Here is a 13369-nt window from a genome sequence, read left to right on the forward strand (position 1 = left end):
ACAAAATATGATGGATGAATGTAATGCACTTTATTTACAAATGAAGTCACTCACGTGTATTGTACTGCTTCCCCAGATTAAATTCTGAGACAGGAGTCTAGCCAGCAGCTGCCACATGGCTGAAATACTTTGCAATTATGAAGGTCTGAGCTGTCAAAATAAGTACAGTAATAATTGCTGTGTTTACATTCTACAGCTCTATTTTACAGTGTAGTATTGTTCAATGAAGACATAGGCCAATCTCTGATTTCAAGAGTATCAAACATGTGAAAATAAATACCTCATAAGAGGAAGAAATATGAAGATACATTTTGAATAAACAGAAGAGAGGCCAAAGGGAATTCAATTTAAAAATGCAGAACCTCTGTTGTGTTGTGTTCATAAAGAAATAATAAGCAGTTGAAAGTTGCAGGCAGTTGGAGGCAAAAGTCATGTAAATATAAACCTCCACAATGAGTTTATTTTCCCATATAATTCTTAGTTTTCACGTTCTGGATAGTTCAACCTAGCCATCAATTACATAATAGGGCTGGTTACTTCCATACCATGAATGAATGATTAATAGTCTTTTGGAATGTGGCATTGCATTAAAACTATATGAACTTGAGAAATAAGTGGCCATGGATCTTAATCATTAACGCTCTCCAGCTCACATCGCATGTCCATTTGCAAAAAGTGCTCTGAATTCTACATGGTGAAACCAATGTGTATAAATATACCCTTAAATAAATGTTGAGAAAGTGTACTTTACCCACGCATGTATTGTTTGATTACAAATGTTAAATTGTGGAGTACAAAGCCAAAAACAATTATTGTCCCAAACTTTATGGAGCTCACTGTATCTCTGTGGGGAACTGCCATTTCTCTCTCTTATTTCTGCTCTCCATTTTGGTACCCTAGAATTTCTACCTGTGGAAGAAAGACAAAAAGACTCTCAAAGACATGAAAGAGAAGGACAAGGAAATGCTGCTGAAGGTGAGTGTGCCCCGCCCAAACACACACACCACCATCTCAGAACAGTGCACTCACACTTTTCCAAAACTGCATCCAAGTAACGATAAAAGCTGCCAAAAACAGAAGCTAACTGGGGCAAAAGCTGTTACCTCATTGTCACTGAAGTTTTTTTTTTTATTGCAGTGAGCTTGTTGGTTTTGTCTAAGAAAGCCAGTGACTGCTTGCCTTCTCAGTGACTGATGACCTTTTGTCAAAACAGTACTCTATGTGGTGGTTCTACTGCACACAGAATTGTTTCTGAAGAAATGTTTTGTTAATTTGTCCCTTATGCTGTTTATAGGTGGAATAAAAACAATGAGCATTTTGTGGTTATTTATGCAGAATAGTCATTACAGTAATGTCCTATACCTCTGTTGGACTTCTGAAGGCTAATGTAACCATCTGGAGTGGTTCCTGTATTGAATGGTTATGTTCGGGATCCACAGTGCAACAAAATGGGTTTAACTTGAGCAGAAAATTTTTCTGTGTGTGACTGGCTTGGCCCCTATCTCCACTTTCTTTAACTTTTCAGGAGAACTTTTGTGGGTCCTCCATCATTGTTCCAGACCTGGAGGGGCCTCTCTACCTGAAGGAGGATGGGAAGAGGTCCTGGAAACAGCGTTATTTCCTGTTGCGGGCTTCAGGGATTTATTACGTTCCCAAAGGAAAGAGCAAGGTCAGAATCCTATAGGAAGTTTCTTGGTTGGGGGTGACAGCCTAAACACAAAAAAACAGCGATTCTGTCCAGTGAACACAGAGACCCACCCCAATGATCTTGTCACATTCATGTAATCATGCGGTTAAAAAGTAGGCCTACCTCCTTTTAAAATAAAACACTTATTATTAGGGTACTGCCAGCTCAAACCCATTCTGACAAGAGGATTTCTGCTTTGAGCTCCAAGAAAAGTGTTTGCTTTCTGCTGTGACTTTAAATCTGACCTGGAATCTAAAAATAAATCTGATCACCCACAGAGCTGCTTAATTCCTCTCTCCAGTCATGTGCCTATCACCTTTAGCTGCTCTGCACTGATAACAACTCAACTGTGCTCAGCTAATTGTCTTATTTAGCATGCACTTGTAGTTGCTGATAGGTGCACAGATTATAATTATTAGTACACTGGCAATAAACCTTTACAGCATTTATGATTACTGTACTAGATATGTTGATCTTATAAATTAGGTACAGTGTTATACTTTGTGTCCCGCTATTTAAATGAAAAATGATTATAGATATGCAGACACAAGTATCTGATGGTGTGCTGCCCTCTCTAGCCACTAACACATGGATTTCACATTTGTTGAGTGTTGGCTGGCTATCACAAAAGGGAGGCTGTCATGAAAGGACATTTCAATTTGGCAAATGGAATGTCCTTCCTCCTTCAAATGTCAGTTCAAAGCTACGTTAGTTACAAACGTGACAGATGGGGAGAGGTGGATCCACAGGTGGATAATTTATATGTCAATATGAAATATACATTCAATATGAAAAATACTGCTTATTGCAATATTTTCTTGCTCAAAGGAAAGATTGGGAGTTTCTAACTTCTTGCTCATGGAAGGAACATTTAATGGGGTGGAATCATAGAGTGGAGAATCATTTCTCTCCCTCTCTACTCTAGTTGATGTGTGGTAAGCGTTCTGGTGCAAAATGGCTGCCGGGCATCACCTATGTGGGAGCTGCACATTAGTGGTGGTTGAGGCGAATTGAAATATATAAATGCAATGATCTATCTACCTCTCCTCTCCCTCCACAGACATCACGTGACTTGACTTGCTTCGTCCAGTTTGACAACGTGAACATCTACTATGGCAAAGAGTACAAACAGAAATACAAGGCACCCACAGAGTTCTGTTTCGTTCTCAAGGTAAGACAAGATTGAGTCAAACAGTTCAGGTAGAACCGACACAGCTCTAGTCTGATAACAACTGTGTGGTTTGGATGTAAATTCATGAGATTTGATGCAGAATGACCATATAAAGACAATGTTAGAAATGGTGTTGGGCTGGTCACCTTCAATTATCAACCACAGACATTGCATGTAGTTGTAAACATACGTATCTGCTTTCTCCCCAAGTTCCACCAACAGGCCAAAAATGTATGTGTAGTTTAATACACCAAAGATATGACTTATTTTCATCTGAGTGTTGAATGACTGTTGAATAGGGGCATCTTTTTCTATCAATGCTTCTTTAGAAGCACATTAATGGTGTCTATGATAAGATATAACATTAAGTTCAGTAAACAAAAAGGTTTCGGTAAAACACGCTGAGGTTCCGTTCTTAAAATATCTATAATGTTGACCAGATGAGAGGCAATATGCCTGGTACTTTCACCTTAGTTAACCAAAGCTAGCATACATTCTGGTTTTACTGCACGGTCCCTGCAGCATATTGACTACACATGCTGCCTGGAAGTAAATCAATGATGCATATAATTTCAGGGGTTACATGTGGTCAGGAGCACACCTCCACACTCAGCAAGAGACGTCCAGAATAACGCTCTTTCAAAACCTTCTCACCACTCTTATATAAATATACACTATTGTATGATCTCATTCGGATTTTAAATTTCCAAGAGCTGAAGCCTACAACAAATTTTTTTATGTGTTATTTTTCCAATTATGAACTTATTTTAGCTGATAAACCCATTTTGTTCGTCTAATTCAAAATTGGGACAGTGGAGGGAGAGAGCACAGACTTATTTTTTACCAATACGTACTGCAGAGCAGTGTTGGCTCACATTTTGTTTGGGCATGTGACGTTGGTGAACATCACTCAGCTCATGTGAGTTTCAGCCCACCAGAGCCATGTATGGAGGCTGTATAGGACTGTGGTTAAAACCATAATGACTGATCTTACTCTGGGCACAATATCATTACAAACTAGAAAATTGCAACGAGGGCAACCCCTGTAGGAGAAGACAATGCAACTCAGCTCCTACCAGCCCTGGTGGCAGCATGGCAGATTTACCTTCTTCCGTCAAAACAACATGGCTGTTCCCTGCTGCTAGACTGGGCTGCCTCCCATTATCTTTCACTCCACTCTCCTTTACTCCACTTTCCCACTACCACTCCTCCACTCCAGCAGAAGTAAGTGGAGCAAAGGCGTGAACGAGGGGGAGTGAAGAAAATTGGGACAATCTTTTCGCCTTCATCAAAGTCGACATCCCGTCCAATTAGTGATTGTATACAGGGTCAGCCCTTTTAAAGCTACAAAGTCGCTTGTAAGTTTCTAGTATTGCGGGATACAGTAGCCTGTGAAAACACATTGCGGTTCATCTCAGACACTAATTAATATGCAACATTGGATCAAAGTAAAAATCCCAGAATCCATTTTTTCTGATCTGAACACCTTGTAGTGTAACAGTTTAAGTTCTTGGCTATTGTCTGGTGCATATCACATATATGCTAATTCAGAAACATTTCTATAGATTAGTGAAATTTAGCCTAGCCTATATGGCGCTTCATATGTGAGTTATCGTTTTCCAATGTTCAGTGTTCACAATCTGGGTAGGATGATATGCGTGAGAATAATGACACACACATTTGGCTAAATATTTTGCATAGTTGGGGGAATTCAAGTTCCCTGCCATGTCCGCTTTCTGGATCTAGACAGTGCCAGATTTTGTGGTTTGGGTTTTCATAGTATGTGGCCATGAGAATGATGAAGTTACCCAGAAAGATGAAAAGATTTCCACTGAAATCGCTGTACACTACGCTGGGGGAGTGGAGGAGGGCAGAGTTGAAGCTGCTTTGTTCATCTACTTCGAAAATGGGACAGTGGAGGGAGGGAGTCCACAAAGATCGGTTTCCGGGGCACGGAGTGGAGAAGGGTGGTCATGGAGTTAAGGAGGATGCACTTCCCGGCTAATGGGACACACCCATTGACTCTTGGTTTGCTTCACTTTACTTTAGCTCTGTCCATTTACAAAAAATCCTGCTCATTTTATTAAAAAACAGAACAAAAAAAAACACTGAATAATGAGATGAGCTGTAATCACTTGAAGTAAAAGAAAGGTTGAAAAAACTAGCATTTTTACAAGACACCATTACAGCTTGACAATACTGTATGTATATATAGCGCTGTATGTGAGTGAAACAAAAACCTGGAAGATTAAAATTGTATTACAGGAAGTGTAAGGGACTCTATGTGAACACCTGGAGACTCAGAGCTAAAACAGAGACCAGACAAATGCCTGTGAATGAGTGGCAGAGAAGGACCAGCACAAAAGTGCTTGACATTATTTGCTTTGACCTAACTGTGAGCACAAGTGGAAAAATTCTTTGAGGACTACTTTACCCAGAATTCATTTAAAAGATGTTCATTGGTGACACATTGGTGCAGTTGAAATTGTACTTCCCTCTAGGGTCTTTCAGCGCACTTTCCCTGGTTATGGGTATGCACTTTGCACTTTGCGCTTTGGATAAGAGCGTCTGCCAAATGCCATTAATGTAATGTAATGACACTGTGATCTCTAGCCGTGCACTAAAATCTAGTCGTATGATGGCTTTATGAATGGTGAATTCTGAGACTTGTTAAATGTTAAATGTTTAGTCTTAAGTTCTGGTGACAGTGATTTATTGGCGGCAGTGTAATTAGACTGTGGCCTGTTTTAAGCAATTCTGGCTTTCCAGAATATCTGTTCATGGTTTGGAGGTGACAAGTGGATGTACAGGGCCAAACAAATGGAATCCCCTAAGTGTGTACAAAGAAGAATTCAGGTTTTGGAGTCTGTTTCCGGTGTTGACCCGCATGCTGAGGTTATGGAGACGGAGAGAAACACAGCCGCTCTGAACCGTCAGATGGTAGTTATTATGGGAGCATATGAGAGCATTTGCACTTTTGAAGTTAGCAGATCTGAATTCCTTTGTCAAGGGCTCTCATGGTTCAGCCGGCTTTCCTAAATCTGACACCGACAGTGTTTCCATGACTACACTAGTTTGAGAGAAAAAAAAATCTGATGAAAATCACTGCACCAACAAAAAAAATGTGTACTGCGACAGAGTTAAATACAGATTTCAGGAAGTGAAGGTAGAGTGTGGTCTCCATAGTTCTGTAAAATCTGTCGTTCTGGAAAAGCTGAAATAGATGATTAGCATATTTCATTATGCAGTGCACACTCCATTATTGAACTCCTGACTTTTCTGGATTTTGAAGCTGGCAGGATAACAACCATTTCAAATGAAGCTGACTGTTCTTTCCTCTTATCTTTACCTTAAAATAAAATTTGTTTTGAAGATGAACTGCAAATGTTTGAGCATTAACCTGCTTAAATCCAATTTCTTTGGGACAAATCTGTTGTTGTTAGTTTTAGTTATCTAGCATGCGGTGTCCCCTATCTCTCCATTCTGCAATGTCATCATACCTGGTGAGAGTTGTGAAGAAAAGGAATCGGTACTTTTAGGGAAATGAAACTTTTTTTCTTCCTCCACCGATATTCTCCTTGGAAACCCCTGATTCAGCAAATTCATTATTTTGGGGTGTTGGGAGTCAAAACCAAGTACTTACCAGAATAAAGAAGCTAAATTACATTTTAGTAAGAGATGTTCTCCTCCAGGGAACGATGAAGCCAGAAAATGTGCTGGTCTGACAAGGCAAGGCTAGATGACCTCAATTAAAGGCATACTATGCAGGATTTTTTATCCCTGCTGTGGTGCTGTGGTTTGTTTACAATCAAATAAGTCTCCTCTTCTGACCTCATTCCTGTCCACTCACCTCCCTTTTTTATATTTAAAATCAATTGAGCTATTTTTACCATTATACTGTATCTTTGATTTTCAATAGCTTCCACCAGCATATGGTGGAACTTCTGATAAGTAGCTGATTTCAATGTGGGTAAGCAGTGGAATGTGTTGTATACACACTGGAGCTGTGCTGCGTGCGGAGTAAAATTGGGGTAAGCAGTGGAATGTAAAGGCAGGGGAAGACGAAAACCTGGGAAGATATTGCTGTTGTATATTGCTCTACCTCAAGTTCCAGGTACTATGGAACAGGTAAAACAAAAATGGTTTGACATTAAACTGGAGGCAAAGTTAAAATTAGAGGAGAAAAATTGCTGTCTGGAATTGCCCATGAGGGCGACAGCAATATGTTTTCTCTGTCCTGTGCTAGTCCCCAAAAAACTGAAGACAGAAAGCACTTGAACATGTTTGGAATTGGACAGGAATGGCGTGTGGATGTTCTGAGTTCTGGCTTCAGTGTGTTACACAAACTTAGAAGGATTTGGCAAGGCAGTTGGAACCCGTTCATGAGCCTCACTAAAGAAATTGGCTCGGTCTTTGAAGATGCGCTCTCTCCGAAATACACGTAAATGTAATGTAAAGAGAGATCAGCCATAGTAAGGACAGTCCAAACTATGACTTGTATGCCCTATTTATAGGAAACTTCATGTGGTTAATGGAATTTATATTGAACTCCAATTAAACATTAATTAATCATTCCCTGAATGAAACCTCACCCATTTTAATGTTCAACCCACTTGCGTTTTTTAATATTCAATATCATATATTATCATTATAATATTCAATATTAAAATAATTTTGCCACTCCAAAATAAAATTAATTAATGGAATAATAGGACAAGTGAATAATAGCACAAAATGAGCTTTACAACAGTATGCTTTCATTTCCGCAAACAATACAAATGGCTGCGAGCACTCATAAAGTCCATTTGGATCCTGGTAAATAACAGACATCCAAAAACTTTGATAAATCCCACATTGTTGCATTGTATTGCATAGCATTGCATTTCCGAACGATTTACAGTCAAACTCGTTCGGCACACGTTTGATAAATGAGGCCCATTGAGTGTGTCCTTAACCTCATGAATATGCATATGGCGCCGATTGTAAATCAAGATGGTTTCTCTTTCATTGCTGATGAGATTCTTGGAACGGTTAGGAATTGTAAACAGTTTGCACCATCTGGTGTCACTGTGGAGAACTGCATGCACTTTGATCAGCCAGGCTTCTTTCATCAGAGAACAGTGCAAAGCCATGGCAGTTTTACAACCCCAAAGATCTGAGCACAATCTCATGCAGCAATGCCAGAGGCTAGAGATCTATCATTGAAATGCATGAGCTGTTGTTCTTTAAACACTCTAATGTCCTGACTCTTGTCAGAGAGCCAGGCGACAGAGGCTTCTTCTGTGCCGTATGGAAAACACACAGACATGACTAATCAACATCATCACCCCCTACCCCTAATGACTCTTCTAAAAAATTTAGCTCCCTGCACAATTTCCAGCAACAGTGTGTACACTTTTAAACCGTAGCTAAAAAGTAATGAGACCGATTGGTGTTTCAGCCACTAACAGTCCCTGTTAAGGTAGAGCTCTTCCAGAGTTGTCTTCACTGTCTAGGATGACACGTCCTCTGTATGACCCCGACCACTTTCTCTGTCATAGCACCCTCAAATTCAGAAGGAGTCTCAGTACATCAAATACCTGTGCTGTGAGGATGCCTGGACCATGACCCTGTGGGTAACTGGGATCCGAATCGCCAAGGTGAGCCCCAGCGTCAACCACCAAGAGAAATGCCGTGACTAAGACGAAAAATGTGCTGAAAAAAAAGCTAGGTTTTGAAACAGCTGGTAGCTGGTTGGCCAGTTCAGACTAGCTCCCAGTTTCACATGGTTTGACTAGCTCAAGCTATGTTTTTAAACAGCTGGTAGCTGGTTGACCAGCTCATACCCAGATAGATCAGCTTTATGACCAGCTTGGCCATGCTAGTTCACCAGTTCATACCCATCTAGACCAGCTTTATGGCTGGCTAGGCCATGCTGTTTGACCAGTTCATACCCAGCTTGACCAACTTATGACCAGCTTGACCAGCTCAATTTTCAAATTGGTGAAGCTGACATAGCTGGTTTTTTGCAACAGGGCTAAATAGCTTGTTCCCCAAAATAGCGTGTTGGTTTGTTTGAATGCAGTGCTATTCTCTTTAGCACAAGAGTGACAAGTGTTTGACATTTTCGTGCTTGTTTCTTTCAAACTCTTTTCCATCAGTACGGGATGACGCTGTACAACAACTATAAGGAGTCCATGAAGAAAGCTGCAGTGTCCTCTATGTGGTCCAACCGTACCATCGGCAACTCAAAAGGTAAGAAAGGTATCTCCCCTGTGACTGATTAGCATTGGCTTTTGCCACACACCTCCCCCGAGCATATCAAGTGATATGCATGGGGAATGCCACCAAATCGAAAACTGCAGCTTACAACTTTCATATACAATTTTGTGATTGCAGCAATGAAACAAAGCATGATACTTATCATGGAATGATAAACAGATGTGTTGTCTTTTTGAGAGTATTTCATAGTTCCAATACACCAGACACGCTCATTAAAGCATAGAAAAGTATTTGAATCTAAAACAATCATGTGTTTGATATGGGTGAGATCGCAGTCTCATTGTATTATTATTCTCCAGGAACAACGTCCTCTCAGCCCAACGGACATGCTCCACAGCCCCCTGCACAGTCACCTGCTATAGCCACTGCCTTCTCCGAGGCCTGGAAGTCTGCCGACACCAAGGTACGAAAGGACCGCCCGGCTGTAGGACATATCTGTGTTTAGCTTACATGCATTGACATGCACCATGTTACCCAACTGTACTGCACTGCAGGTCTTTTTTTCAGTTCTGACCAAAACAAATGCACAGTGCTTCAACTTCTTTCTCAGTTACTTGTCATGTTTGTGCTGGTATATGAAAACATTTAGTTTATTAAGTCCTGGGGTCTTTCACTGAATCCTCTACATATGATTTCCAGATGTAATACTAATGTCAAAAATGAGCTCTTGCCAAAAGTTTGATCAAGCCGCCATTGCTCAATAGCTCATTCACAGCTTTGTTCAATAGAAAGCTCTTCAAGCCAACAGGCAGGTATGTGTGCTTTCTATGGATGCTGTTACCTGAGGAAAAACACCAATCTACTTTTTCCATTAACAGCTGCACTGTATGGTTCCCCAAGTGTACACCCTGACAGCTTGCTTGAATCCATTAGACTGACATTCTCATGTTGTGAAAACTCCCTTGACACAAGCATTATCAGCTGACATCTTAAATAAACACTCAAGCAGGTCTAAATTTACAAAAAAGGGGAAGGGATTGTAGAACTCTCTGGTAACAGTCTGCCAACTATGATTGACCTCAAAACACACTTTTTGTTACAAATTGAATAGCAGTAATTCCAGCTGCTGTTTAAAAACTCTGTAAAAATCTGCAGATGAAGTGCAATTTTACGGTGATGCCAAGTTCTTTTTTATAGGCCTGTACTTACATACACACACACAAGCACACATACACATATATATATATACACTATGTATACTGTATGTAGAGCCGCATTCGTTTTTTTCTGTTATTTTCTTTTTGTGACATATGGGTTTCCCCTTTGGAGTAATAAAATGAAATTCAATTTAATCAAATATATTAATATTCATAGAGAGAATAGGAATTCCACCACCGGGACAGGAAAATGGCAGTCTCATGTGTTGGGAAAGGAATACTAGCCTCTCACAGCTTGAGTTAGCAAGCGGCAAGCTGCTATTGCCACTCTATTTCGCACGCCCAGCACGTCCGTTTGCCCTGAGGAGATAGAGTCAGCCATCAGGCACCCAACACCGTCTGGCACTGACAGTGATCCTGGAATAGCTGAGCACTTTAAAAACGTTTCATTAACTGGCATTGCCGGGACCCTGACACCTGCTGTTGCAATCTGGGTGCAGAGCTGGCAGACTTCGAGCTTCAACACAGACCAAAGGGTCTGTCCTAATACGCTCCGCTGCTGTTGTGATTTGGATGTTTGCAGCATAAGGGGCGATTGTATATTGTTGTGTTAGGGATTCACTGGTTGCCCCATTCTTGCTTGCCCCCTCGTGGTAGTGCAATGTTTTGTTTTTGGATATAGCTGGAGGTAACCCAAGAAATTCTAATAAGCCATTTAAATTGCTGGCAGAGCAAGCTGCTCCCACAAAGCAACAGCAGTATTTTGTTTTACCACTAGGTGGCGAAAAGACCAGCAAAGTGGCTACAGAACCTCAGCAGCGCTTGTTCTCGTTATGCTGCATTTAAATAATGTACATTGCCGTATAATGTCGAATGAGGTCTAAGGTAATAAGTAATCATCAAATTTTTGTACTGTAGCTTAGTGGCTAAGGTACATGACTGGGACACGCAAGGTCGGTGGTTTGATTCCCAGTGTAGCCACAATAAGGTCCGCACAGCTGTTGGGCCTTTGAACAAGACCCTTAACCCTGCATTGCTCCAGGGGAGGTTTGTCGCCTGCTTAGTCTAGTCAACTGTAAGCTCTGGATAAGAGCATCTGCCAAAATGCCATTAATGTATTGTAATGTCATATTTTCCATTTTGACAGGTTCATGGCAATGCTTCCTCTCTGCCACTTCCGCCCCCACCAGATGATTTTCTACCACCTCCGCCCCCTGACCCAGTAATTCCACCTCCACCCCCACCCCCAGACTCCATGCTCCCACCCCCACCCCTAGACCCAATTCTACCACCCCCACCTCCAGGCTGCATGTTGCCACCCCCACCCCCAGATCCCATGATGCCACCCCCACCTCCACCCCTGTCTGGAAAGAAACATTTAAGGGACTCCCTCAAAGCCGCGGCTCAACAGCAGGCGGCAAACCTCCCTCCTCCGCCCATGGAAGACTTTCCGCCTCCTCCCAGCCACCTCCTGGATGCACCCCCGGACTTCTTGCCACCTCCGCCTCCTGCCCCCGGGCCTATCGGAGGAGGAGGAGGAGGAGCTCCTCCCCCACCGCCTCCACCACCCCCGCCTCCTCCCGCTTTTTCGGCTGCTCCCACCCCTGCCCTGAGAAAAGTGCGTCCGCCCCCGCCAAAGAGGACTGAGCCCGTAGCAGCAGGGCCCCCTGCAGGCGACCTCATGTCGGAACTGATGTTAGCCATGCGGAAGAAGAGGGCCGACCAGTAGTGTTTTTTGACATGTTGCGAAAGGGTTCACCGGTTATATTCGTGCCAAAACTGTTGAACACAGGAAGTAATACCTACTAAATATTTACCAAAATTTGCAATAATCTTAAAGGGCTGTTAAGATACTGTTCTAGTGCATTGATGAGTCCCACAGTATGGTGTTGAATCCAGGGATGGGAGGGTTATAGTTGGCCAGGATGTTAGCATCTCACCAGTCGATCAAGCACCTGAAATCTGTTAACCTGTTAATCTGCACAGCTAACAAACCAATGTAAATAGCATATCTCACCTTCTCTTTGTATTTAGGGAGTACATGTACATACTGTATAAACCAACAAGTTTATTGATGGTCAAGGAGAAACTGAAACTAAAAACCTGTCTGACTACGGCATGGCTTCTGGTGTGACAGAACCTTGGGTGTACGTTGAGAAAAATAATGGAAGAAGTCCAGATTAACTGTCTCAATAAAAATATGTATTTTAAGTGGAGCTGCCTTCAGCTGTCTGTTTAAAAGTGTTTTCATCATGTAGTCCCTGTACATTTGAAAACTATTTTGTATCTATTTTGTATCCATTTTGTCTTTTTTGTATCTTTTTCAACTGCAGTCTATCAGGTGAGCTGCACCTGACCGCACCTTTGTCAGAGGAACCTATTGTGCAATAAAATGAGGATAATTCCACAGAATAAAACCCAACTGCCAATTTCAACACTGCTGACCATTTCGCACTGCTGACCACAACAAGGAAGGAAATGGTCAGGATACCATGAAGAATGTCAAGAAGGAACAAAGGTACAAATGCTTGTCGCTGGGACAGTACCTTATTGGTAAATAAAATTGTACCCCTAGCCAGCAATATCATTAATTTGTTCTTTTAATTTGTGCTTGGAAAACATACTTATTTGTACCCAAAGAAAACATTACTGTAATAACTGCAATAAATAATATATGAAATGTATTATTCACTTTTCATTGAGTGAAAAGTGCTATATAAAAATATAATATGAAAGATAAGCAAATAAAGGATTTTAAGAATATTATAAAAACAAAAACAAAACAAAGTTTTTGAGTTGGCAGACGGAAAAGCAAATTTTAGTACTTTCAGGGTACATTTGTGAAATTTGATCCTTGAAGAACAAAAATGTACCTCCACTGTCACTTTATTGCTGAGAGTGTGTAACAATGTAAAAAACAGTGTGTCCTCAATGCACATATATACAGGGGGTGTCTGAAGCAGGTTTAAATCAAGTGGCTCCAGTCAGGTACAATGCCTTGCAGTTGTACAATCAGTTTGGTGACATGCATAAGCAGATTACCCTGAATTTGTCATTGTGTGTTTATAGCATGTATCATATCTCTGGTTTGTACATGCAGTGGCTCAAAGGATTTAACCTTAATATTTATTTTATTTTACATAATGTCAAAGG

The 13369-nt window shown here is 41.2% G+C and overlaps 1 protein-coding gene across 1 annotated transcript in view; it reads left to right on the forward strand.

Annotated features, from left to right (window-relative positions):
• The window catches only part of LOC133126583 (amyloid beta A4 precursor protein-binding family B member 1-interacting protein-like), a 28389-nt gene extending 15957 nt beyond the window's left edge, over positions 1-12432 (forward strand). The window contains exons 8-14 of the mRNA XM_061238926.1: positions 901-975; positions 1526-1669; positions 2748-2858; positions 8399-8497; positions 8999-9092; positions 9419-9522; positions 11364-12432. Coding sequence (XP_061094910.1) covers positions 901-975; positions 1526-1669; positions 2748-2858; positions 8399-8497; positions 8999-9092; positions 9419-9522; positions 11364-11945 — 1209 coding nt within the window. The 3' untranslated portion in view covers positions 11946-12432. The remainder of the gene's footprint in view (positions 1-900; positions 976-1525; positions 1670-2747; positions 2859-8398; positions 8498-8998; positions 9093-9418; positions 9523-11363) is intronic.
• The last annotated feature ends 937 nt before the right edge of the window (positions 12433-13369 follow it).

The sequence above is a fragment of the Conger conger genome, chromosome 4, assembly GCF_963514075.1.
Source record: "Conger conger chromosome 4, fConCon1.1, whole genome shotgun sequence".
Classification (NCBI taxonomy): domain Eukaryota; kingdom Metazoa; phylum Chordata; class Actinopteri; order Anguilliformes; family Congridae; genus Conger; species Conger conger.